This window comes from Populus euphratica, unplaced genomic scaffold (assembly GCF_000495115.2).
Source record: "Populus euphratica unplaced genomic scaffold, PopEup_1.0 scaffold177.1, whole genome shotgun sequence".
NCBI classification, from domain to species: Eukaryota; Viridiplantae; Streptophyta; class Magnoliopsida; order Malpighiales; family Salicaceae; genus Populus; species Populus euphratica.
This window is the reverse complement of record NW_011499972.1, coordinates 125058-136494: the sequence shown is the minus strand read 5'-3', so window position 1 is coordinate 136494 and position 11437 is coordinate 125058. Positions and strand designations below refer to the sequence as shown.

Sequence of the window (11437 nt, the reverse complement as noted above, 5' to 3'; positions counted from 1 at the left end):
ACATGATAATCAACAAGATAATTAAAGTATTTAAAGTAAAGAGATAAAGGAATAGAGATTACAAACTTAGTTTTTAATGTGGTTCGACTAACTTACATCCACACCTCAAATATCAACCATACTTGAGTATTTTACCCTTTTACTAATCTAAGTGAAAGATACAATGCACTTAATGAATCCACACCAAGCAATTACACTGCTTGAAAGTGTCTCATCTTTAAGATTATTTTTTTGGTGACAATATATACCTCACCAATACTATGAATTTGTCTAAACTCTGAAGTGTTTATAATTATAATTTATTTACAACAAGATTTACTCTTTCAAAGAGTAAATTATACAATTAAGAACTATAATCTCTATATCTCACTCAATAGTACTTAGAATGATTGCAGGTGTATAAGTGTAATAAATGTGAGATTTTATACTCTTGTGCTAAAATACAAAGATTTAATTTAGCACAACTTAGAGCATATTAGGATTGATACTTTCTAGTTGATTTTTCTTTTAGAATAACTTATATATTATATATGTTCAGAATCTCTTTTTTATTTTCATAAAAGAGAGTTACATATATGTTTTCAAAAGGAACTAGTCGTTGGAATGCTTTTAACAACTAAAATGATCGACCGGGTCCTGTAAAATTCTTAATTATTCATCATGAATAAACTGCAATCAACCGATTCACTTAGTATGTCTAAGCGGTTAACCAGTTCAACTTAATAACCAATTTTGCTAGTTTTAAACCTGGTGAAACTTGAACCGATTAAATATATATTGATCATATTTATGCATGCAATGTAAAGTGTATAAGTTTATTTTAATTTGCTTATTGAGTAAGATATAAATATTTAACAGTAGGCTCTAAAACGAATCCTTAATAACTAGTTCTTCACTTGTTTTGCATCTTGAACATCTTTATAGATTTCTACATTCAATTTCATATGCTTATTGATGTGATCTTCATATAAAACCTATTTAAACTTAATTTCATTCAGGCATATCATTGGTTTATTTTTCATTTAATTGTTATCATCAAAATACAAGATATTATAAATATTAATATTTGACCCATATATCAACAATCTCTCACTTTTTTATGATAATAATTAATGTATACTTATAGATATAAAGATATGTGGCTCCACCAATATTTTGAAATATAGTCGCTTAGATATTTAAACAACAATATACAATTTATAAATATATATCTCCTCTTTAATTATGTGTGTGTGTTATCCATTCCCAATGTTTATTGTCTATTTCCTCTCCCCATTTTTCATTAACAAAAAGTAAATAAAGAGAGTGAGAAAGATTATAGAAACATAACATAATGTTTAAAATACACCATTCATTACAAAAAAGGGAAAGAAAGTAAAATGAAAAGCATAAAAAACATGAGAAGTTCGTGGCACAATCATCTAGGGTGGTGGATAGTGACAGACCAAGCTAGCTATCATATCCTTGATATCTCGTAGGTTGTCAACCATATACTATTGATTTTGCGTTTATGATTCTCGAAAATGATTCAAATTGGTCTCAATATGGGCTAGGTGATCATCCATTCTAGATCTTCATGAGCTAGTACCAACATTTTCAGCAGAGGAAGCTAAAGGTGGTGTCTCAAATACATTACCAAATTCATCATCACCAACTTGTTGTTTGTCTTCTTTATCATGTTTTTTTGGTTTTTTGGAACCCATGCACCATCCTCATTTAAGAAAAATTTCATCTTTGTTATGGTTATATTATCTATTTCCAAATATTTAAAATATAATTTCCAATATGCATTCGTGAATTCAACATCGAAATGCTCAACAATAGTTGTTAAACTTTTACCATAAGGCAAAGACTTTTGTTTTTGATCATTTTGTATTATCAATTTTTTCATTATAATATATGGAAAATTAATTATCCTTCTTCTAATCATACAATCGATAAAGCATAAGTCTATAAAAGTTACTTTATCAAAGTATCCCTTCTTGGACAAAATATTATGTGTTATGACCCTATGAAGCAATCAAGGTCTTAGCATTAAGTCTTGACTCTTAATTTTGCACCCATTGCAGAATTTTTTTTTTCAATATGCATAATAAACACCTCATCATATATATATATCCTTAATTGTAGAGATAACTTTCATCTCAAATACATGAGGCCTATTTGAAATACCTAGTATGTTAGACAATATTTGAAATACATGGGAAAGGCTACTCATGATCCTAGATTAATATGTTATTCTCATATTAATAAAGAACATTCTAATAAGAGAGAAATATGTTTTAGTTGTCAATATTCGAGTTTTAAAATGTGTTTATTTATGTGTTTAGAAGTATTTTTGAATTTTTTATAATTTTGACTTATTTTGATGTATTAGTGTCAAAAATAAATTTTAAAAAATAATAAACAACTGTTATTTTAATGTATTTAAAAAAGACACATGCTACTGTAATACAAAACACAACCTTGATAACTTTAATTTTTTTTTTTTGAATTATAGTAATCTAACGAGAAAAGATTGCCTACCTAATCAATCATAAAAAAGACTCATCAAAATTGAAAGACAAAATTCATATTATATATGCTCATAAACTTATCTTAAAGCGATAAAAAGGTTAGTACGTTCGGCCTAATAGTTTTGTATTTTGTAACTTATTTTGATAAAACAATATTTGAGTTTCAATTATATTTTAAATAATGAGAGGATGGTCCCTATATATTTTGTAATCCAAGACTCAGTAAGCTTCCCGCAATACCAAAAAAGACAATCAATAATATATATGCTCAAAATCTGATGCCATATCTACATACAATACAGTAGGAGGCCATTGCTTCTGAAAAAAAATCAATCAAAATATATATGGAAGTACGTAGCGTGAAAATTTATAAACAATCAACATATATCAATCTAATCATGTAAGCGTGTGGAATTCTTGGGCTGAATTCGCCACCTTGATGAAGACATCTTCTAAGGTGGTATCCGACAAGCCCCATGCATAAACCGGGAACCTGCTCTTTGCAACCTCAACTGCATGGAACACATCTGCCATGCTGACCTCATGTTTTGGCATCTCAAACTTCTGGGTTCCAGCCATATGGTATGTTCGTTCGGCATTGGGGGAGAGACGCCGAACCATGCGCTCCACCTCATGCTCATCGTTTATAGATGTCGTCATTGTGAACACGTAAGATCCTCCATACCTGGCCTTCAGCTGTTACACACCAAAGCAATAGAAGGAAGGGCAAACGCCAGCTTAGAAAAAAGTAAAAAGAGGTGCTCTTTAAGATCTAATTTGAAAAACAATGCATGTTACAGACGAGAACAAAGTTCCTAGCATGCATTTCAAAGGAGATGGTTGCATGAATTTCTGAAAGAATCATGAGAGATCTCTAAGTAAATACAAACAATCGTCTCATAGTTACCTCTTTTGGGTTTCCTACGCACTGTAAGCCTCCACTAACAAAAATCCCCAGCCTATCACACAGGTACTCTGCCTCTTCCATTGAATGTGCTGAGAACAAGAAGCCATGAATTGTGAGTGAAACTGAAAGGAGAAGATTTTCATTTTAAAAATCATTAAGAGTTAAAGATAGAGTAGTACTGGTCAGAATAATTGCTCGGTCTTGCTTTGCACGCTTCACAACATTCCATAAATTGCTTCTTGAAGCTGGATCTAATCCAGTACTGGGTTCATCCATATAAACAACCTGCAAAATTTCCAAGAATTTGGATAAGCAAGGGCATTGGAAGAATACAACAAATCCCAAGATTTCGTGCAGAAAAGTATTTTTGAGAGAGACAATAACATACTTTGGGATCTCCAATCAGTGATATGGCAACGCTAAGCCTCCTCTTCATACCTCCACTGTATTTTCCAGCTTGTTTGTCAGCAACCCCTCCGTTAAATAGGTTGACGCTCTTAAGAGAGTCCTCCACTGCCTAGAGAAGCAGAATGGTAAAAAAGGAGAAGCTTAAAAATTGTCCAAGTAAAAAGGGCCAGTAAACTAAACCGTTGATCTCACTATTGCTGGCACTGTGCATTCATCTATATGGTCCACAAATGTACTTCAAATCAATTCCATGATGATTATATATCCTCTCTATCTCTCCCCAATGAGATTAGAAATTGCAGTTCTTAAATTTTAATATTTAAATCTCGTTTTATCCGGAAGAATTTGGCATTTGTATGCATTGCAATTAGAGAAAAAACCAGGCATGGGTTTGCAAGAATTCCCAACAGAGAATTCTCTCGCGATCACCTATTTCACAAAAGAGTAAATAACAAGCTGTGACAAGCTGAAAGTTGAGATGAGAATGACGTACTTTTTTCAAAGCAGCGCCTTTTAGGTTCTTTAGTCGGCCATAAAATAGCAGGTGTTCTCTTCCCGTCAGAGTTTCCCACAGCAAGCTAAAAGTTGTCCAAGAAAAATTAGCAGAACAAGAATGTCAGAACTCCAGCTGAGGATGAAGACGTATACTTGAAGAAAACAGAGCCACGAATTAACTTACTCATGCTGCGGGCAAACGCCCATGCTAGTATATACCCAATCCATTTGAGTCCGTATGTCTAAGCCCTCGACATATGCTGTCCCTGAGCTGGGTGTTGTGAGCCCAATCATCTAAACAACAGAATAAAGTCAGAAATACAAGAGGAGCAGGAGTATATATTCAATCCTATTTTCTCAAGACGACTAATTAAACCTAAAATCATCTCAAGATATGGCAAAGGAATAACAATGACCACATATATAGACCTTTCCCAAGATTCTTCAAGTGTTAGATGATACACTTAGATGTACTGAGCAAGATTGACAATTTGATCAATACCTCTCCTGAACAAATTTACTATTTCCAGTATAGAACAAGGAAAAATGAAAATGATTGAAAGCTATTATATAATTACAGAGGAAAGTGTACTGACCATACTAATAAACGAGGTTTTCCCTGCACCATTTGGACCAAGCATGCCGAAGCACTCCCCTCGAGGTATAGCGAGAGATAATCCTCTCACTGCCAATTTCTCTGGATTTCCATCCCTTCCAGGATAGACCTTTCTCAGGTTGTCACAGACGATTGAATGAGTTGTTGTTGGTTCCAGCAGTAACTGCTCGACCTTCTCCCTCTGCATTTAAAAAGATGGGCACAAAATTACATTTACACACGATTAACTGCAGATTATTGGCAAAGATGTATTTTCAAGATCAAATGATAAAGTTGAGTGCTTGACAAACACATGAATTGAAGAAGTTCATAAAAAATCATGAAATATTAACAGTAGCTCTGGAATGATTAGAGGCATAGGTGGTCTAAAGCTCATAAGCCAATCCATCTTAGAATTTATTGTTTGACAAGTGCTCTACAGAACAAAAAAAAAATGAAAATATTCTGACGTTTTATTATTGAACCTACAAAATCCACAGATATTAGAACATAATGACCACCTTCACAGGTGCAGCAGATAGACCTAGCTCTAGCAGGGAATGATTACTCATCAGAATTAGGTAAGGGAATGTTACCTCCTGAATGACATCAGGTTTATCCATATCAACAAAAACTTTAGATGCCTGCCTGCCCAAACTAGGCTTCCGAAAAGATGATGGACGCTTCTTCCGAAACTTTTGCAATAAATATTTTGGATTTTTTCCACTCCCAGATGAAAAAATTTGATCTACATAATAGGCTATACAAAGCACCGCCAACCATTCAAGAAGCATGATAATCATCACGTCGCTCATCCCATTTTCACTATCACTCAAATTTCCCCACTTCATGCCATCAGTCCCCATGGAGTTGCCTTGTAAGGAATACTCAGCAAACTCGTACAAGCCACGATATAGAGCGAAACCAGGATATAACTCCATGAATATGATCCATCCCTCTGTAACAAGAGAAACAAGTCCCATAAGGGTAAGGCTGGCGAAAAGTAGAAACAGACAATATATATAAAACCTAGACAGCTATTTCACAGTGACAACCAACAGCAGCAACTTGTGGAAAATAACACTTGTAGATAATTGGTTTCCCAGCACAATTGAGCTATTACCAGTATCTAAAATTCACAAATTATATAAGCAATCATTAGCCTCCTCACATCTATTAAATCTCAGAAAATGAAACAACTGCAACTACACATGCAGTAGCATAAAATCTGAACATCGGGATTCTTTCCCATTAACACCATTAGGGAATTTAAAACGCCTGTTGAAAAGGGAGTAGAAAGTACTGTGGTTTCACAGATTCTTCTACTTACTTGGGAATGAAGCGTCTTCAACGAAGGACTGGAAAAGAAAGCCACCTAAAAGCCCAGTTCCAAAGACACATATATAGCCTACAACTGTAATCATCAAATTCAACTGTCAGGAACAAGACCAGTTGATATTAAAAAGAAAAGTCATTTAACAAACAAACCAAACGGCTGCTAACAACAGACCTGTAGCAGTCTTGACATTCGAAAAGAATGCGGAGACCAGGAACGCCAAGGAAATTTGCAGGTTTATATAGAGAAAATAAAACACAAATTGGATGAAGTAGTCGTTCAGTGTGAAGAATTTCAAACCTGCAATTTAGCCATGTGAGTAACTTGAAGCAAATGCAAAAATTAGAAAGCATTGAGAAATGGAGTGATGCCTACCTACTATTGAGCCAAATGCCACAAAAACAAACATGTATAGTGCAGATATAGCAAGAAAATACATATAAGAAATCATCCAATAAGGCCCATCTCCAAGCCCATGCATTTTCATCATGATCCGTAGTTTCTGTTGTTTCTCATAAACCAGTGCTGTCAACACCACCTATAGCAAAAAGAAATCAGATCGCATAACTTCAGCAAAAAGGAAGAAACTAAACTGGACTAACTTAATTTAATTCTCTAATATTAGACTTGTCGTGATCAAACACTCAACTACTCTAACCCACTGTGCAAGAAATAAAAAAGAAAAAGAAACTTGTCTTGAACGGGTGACACCAGCCATGATTTGAACAGAATTTGCAACAAAATGCTAGCCTCAAAATAAGCAAATGCTGACAAGAAATGGTTCACACACTTACCGGAAACAGTTGTATGACAACCCATGTAAAGAAGAGAGTGCCAAGAAGAGATGCGATGTCCAGCTTGAGCTTTGTTGAAGTTTTAGGCATTTCTTTGACGAACTCTAATATCATTCTAAAACCAGATCCTCGAAACGACTGAAGGTAGGCATTCGATACCTGTGAAGATAGAGACATTAGCTTGTATTATTGTTTGATGAGGATGGTGCAGGGCTAAGAAAGCAGAGAAAATAAACATGCAAACAAGGGCTTTGTAAGAAATGAAATCCAATAACAGTTGTTGTGGGCGGTGCAAAGTCCAGAAGGAAGACAAATAATCTACTTGGAAAAATATCCTATGCTTGGATTGATTATAATCATGACCACAGCCTTGCTCTTTTGAGGGGGGAAAGGAAAGGATTTAATAGAATTAAGCACTTCAGGTGCTTTACATACCAGATTTACCGCACGTGGTAACCGCACCAAGTAGGTTTCCCCATCGTCAGAATCCTTGTAGGTGGCATTGTACCACACATTCACATTAAAATTATTGGCATCGGAGTTTAAGAAATCATAGGCTGCAGGAAAATGAAGCGGTTAGAATTCTCCTAACACAGAGCTACAGTAATCACACGCTAGATTTGTGTTGAAATCTGGAAGGCTAACCTCCAAGTATCTCGTTATACTTCCTCTCTGCATTGCCTTTTTCATAGCCCTGGTATATCTGATCATTTATCTCCGAAGAACTATTGCGCCACAAACTTTGACTTTGAACACATGTGGTCACTGAGTTTCAAAACAACAAGAGAATAAGCAAAGATTCTGATAAGCATCAACTGTGTGACTTTGGAAGTTGTAAGGGTAAGCGTGGGTAGAAGTTCAATTGTACCGTTTTGGAAGGGACTGGCCCCAACAAGGGGAACAGAAACATTGAATGTAGAAGTCGGTGTGCACTGACTTTGAATGTTATAGAGAGAACCCTCGGCGAAAGCAGGATCAAGAAAATTGTCCTGTTTAGGTTCTGAATTTGAACCCTGGAACATTTTTGTAAAGGTCAAAGAATTAGATGCATAGTCAAGAGAGGAAGATGAAATACACACATACATCAAGGATGAAACAGGAAAAACAACTAACCAGCACACTGTTGGTGGAATTAAGAATGGAAGGAGCTGCGAACATCATCTCAGCCAAACCTAAAAAATAGATACATAAATATATAAAGATCGAGGTTAAGATCATGATAAAACCTGAAATATTCATTTCCATCTCCTAGGCAGGTGAGAGAGAGAGAGAGAGAAATCCTAACTACTTACTTTGTCCAAGCGTCATATTAGTTCCGGTGATAAGAAGAGAAACAGGACAGCTGCCGTCTAGTCTACAAGACTCATCCGGCAAATCACTAAGCGGATTAGAAGCACTTCTGACGGCACGATATTGAGGACCCGGAACCTGTAACAGAGGAGGCCACTTGGGTGGACTTGGAACAGAACAACTAGGGGCTTGATCCAAATCTGAGTATTGTAAACCACACACTCTCTGATCACACGTTCCATCTCCATTTGTATCGATACACTGACAACCGCACACGTTACTATCTTTGCTTATTTGATTGTCAACCAGTGTTTGAGTGATGATGAGGAGGATACAGAGCACGAATGGAAATGAGATTAGCCTGCAATTCGCACTGATGTTTCGTTTCTGCCAGAACACACATGGATTAATAATCTCTATTCCACTACTTAATTAACCATGCATTCAAAATAAAACAAAAGGTGAAAATCCCATCACAACCATTCATGTGGTGTGATTTGTGGTTCTTGGAAACGAACACAGAATACTTGTTTGTTTTGGAAAGAGGAAAGTGAACATGTATCTCTATACGTGTGCTTACCTGATAAGTTAAGTTCTTCCTGAGCAAAGCATCAGCCTGAATCCAGAAAGCTGCCGTGTGAGGCGATGCATCGGAATCCGCCATCGAGAATTAACCAGAAAAACAACAACTTTATTTCCCGCCAAAAACCAGCTGAAAAATTGTTTTCTTTTAATCTGTTTGCCTCTAACAAAACAGAATATATTTTTATATGTCTAAGCTATGTATTCTTCGTGGCAATGGTAAGTAGCAACGAAACTAGCAGAACAGCCCAGCTCTTAATGAAATGGAGCAGCTGAACCCCTTTTATGTGTTTCGTCATGGCAACAAGCCACAACTTCATTTCCCATTTGACAACTTTGCCCCCGTATACATCTTCTATTTACGTAGTCGTTAATGAAGCTGGCGCTTGTTGGCTTTTTTGACTTCGTATTAATCGAACATCACGTTTGAATTCGAGACCGAGAGAGCGGGGCTGCGACGTCTTGGCATACTCCGAAACTGCCCTTCGTTTGAGATGTCCATAGTGCCCCTCACGCGTTTTGACAATTCGGGGCGCTGAGTGAAATGCCAAGACTGCCCCGGTACTTGATTCGAACTTGGAACAGTGCTGATGAACTGCTTGCCTTGCCTATGGGAGTTTGAATTTTATTTTAATTTTATTAATTAATGAAAACGGGCTAAACAGAGAGCTAAGCTGCCTGATGACACGGGTCATTGGTCAAATGCGGGCGTGGTGATGCATCCAAGTCAAAATCCGGAGGCAGGCCAACCATTAAAAAATTAAAAAAAATTATTAGCTTTAGACTAATTTTTTATTATCTTAATATAATAATGCTAAAGATAAATTTTAAAAATATATATTTTTAAATAAGAAATAACCTAAAACACATGTCAATAGTCTATAATGGATCGAGAACATCTTCTTCCTCGTCTTTTTAACTTTTTGTGTAAAATTAATAACTTTTTCCTTTTTTTTTTTTTGCTAGATTATATTATCTACAGATATTATATCATTTTATGAGGCAGGTGCAAGCCAAGTTATTCAAAAAATGTCATAGAATGCTGAGTGGGAAACTACATAGGGTCAATATATGTATAGCGTAAAGAAAAAACAAGTAAAATATATTTGAAATAATGGTAATTATGTTTGAACAAGTCAATCCATCTCGAAGAAAATTATTGAAAGGGACTTGTTATGATATTAGTCATGGAAAATGTCTGAAGCCGATGGGAAGAGAAAGAAATATATTAAAAGAAGGAGTAGAGACACGAGACCCATGGCCATGATAAGCGCCATTGTTTTACATTTATGTCAGTATCATCGCAGCTGTCAAAGGAAATGTATGGGTTCTCCATTGATATTCTCTGGTTAAATATTATTAGAATTCAACAGTTGCAGGAATCTTCATTCTCAAGAAAACTCGAGGGTCAATGTGAAGGAGATGTTCTCTAAACTCTCCACGTAAAGAAGCAGCAACTGAAAGACCATTCAAGGGATTATTATGCAGCAACAGAGTTTCTTGGACTTCTCGAACACTGGAAGTTACTCGGTTGCTTCATTGCTGATCAATCGGTCGTAGGATGACATGCTTCCAACAATTTGGTAAGAATTGCCTGGTCAAGAAGGCAATATAATAGAAGCAGTCTATATTTTGAAGAATAAAAAATAAAAATGGGAGAGGACCCTTTTGAACATGAGAACAGATTGAAAGACTGAATCCAAATTGAGAATATAATAAAGTTCAAACTAACAGGTGGTAATCGTACATGATACCAAGAGGCAGCTGCTTTGAAACTTCGTTTTCTAGCATCTTGATTAAATAAATCTGGAAATGAATTAAAGGAATCACCACTTTTCTGCTAGACCAGAAGAATAGTTAAAGCTTAGATACAAGTCAATTTGATCTGTTAGGTGGATAGGCAAAGACAATAAATGGTTAATTGCCAGACTATTTCTGATATTTGAATCGAGCTCCGCAGTAATATACAAGCTCCATGAGTACTCAACAAATCCATTAAAAAGTTACCCATTTCTACTATAAAAACCCTCCTAATTCTACACCATGACCAGCCCAAGTTGACTGCATTGCCAACCCATGAAAGATGACAGACACCTCATCAGTTGCAGGATGGAATATTGTGGCATCGACTTCTTCAGAATTTATGTACTTTGTTTTCCAGCTACATGCTGCTGTTTTCTGCACTCTCTTGTCCTTTCAGCAAGTTCAGGACCAGCAAATATGCAGCTTGTCATCTGCCTATGCCTGCATATACATTGGAAGTTTGGACATGGTTTCCATATTTGATAAAACACTAACTAGAGTGACATCAGTAGTTTTAATCTGTTCACTCCTCGTACACCTGAAACGCTCTAAGGTTTCATTGGATCTCTCATCTTGGCATTACCATTGCACTCCATGCAGCAATACCACTCCTCTCCATCCTGTCAGATTCTCCATTCCCATCTCAGATCCCTGAGCTTAGTGCATATAGAAAGCAGAATTACTTACTAGAGTAATTTACACTTTGAGAGT

At 35.8% G+C, this 11437-nt stretch overlaps 1 protein-coding gene across 1 annotated transcript; it reads right to left on the bottom strand.

The window, feature by feature from the left end:
- Positions 1-2752: 2752 nt before the first annotated feature.
- LOC105139323 (ABC transporter A family member 7-like) lies at positions 2753-9196 on the bottom strand. The gene is made up of 18 exons (XM_011045722.1): positions 8922-9196; positions 8344-8728; positions 8165-8223; positions 7920-8064; positions 7697-7816; positions 7487-7608; positions 7052-7210; positions 6633-6795; positions 6432-6557; positions 6252-6335; positions 5518-5879; positions 4923-5123; positions 4511-4620; positions 4325-4409; positions 3812-3940; positions 3603-3708; positions 3424-3512; positions 2753-3212 (listed from the first exon to the last, which is right to left on the bottom strand). Exons 1-18 carry the CDS (start codon positions 9003-9005, stop codon positions 2913-2915), a joined length of 2829 nt encoding a protein of 942 aa, XP_011044024.1. The 5' UTR covers positions 9006-9196; the 3' UTR covers positions 2753-2912.
- Between the last annotated feature and the right edge of the window lie 2241 nt (positions 9197-11437).

Coding starts and splice junctions, on each gene's coding strand:
- LOC105139323 (XM_011045722.1), bottom strand. CDS start 9,005: ATGGCGGATTCCGATGCATCGCCTCACACGGCAGCTTTCTGGATTCAG. Junction 5,880..6,251: donor TGAAGACGCTTCATTCCCAA/GTAAGTAGAAGA, acceptor CTCTTGTTACAG/AGGGATGGATCATATTCATG. Junction 4,621..4,922: donor AAACCTCGTTTATTAGTATG/GTCAGTACACTT, acceptor TCTGTTGTTTAG/ATGATTGGGCTCACAACACC.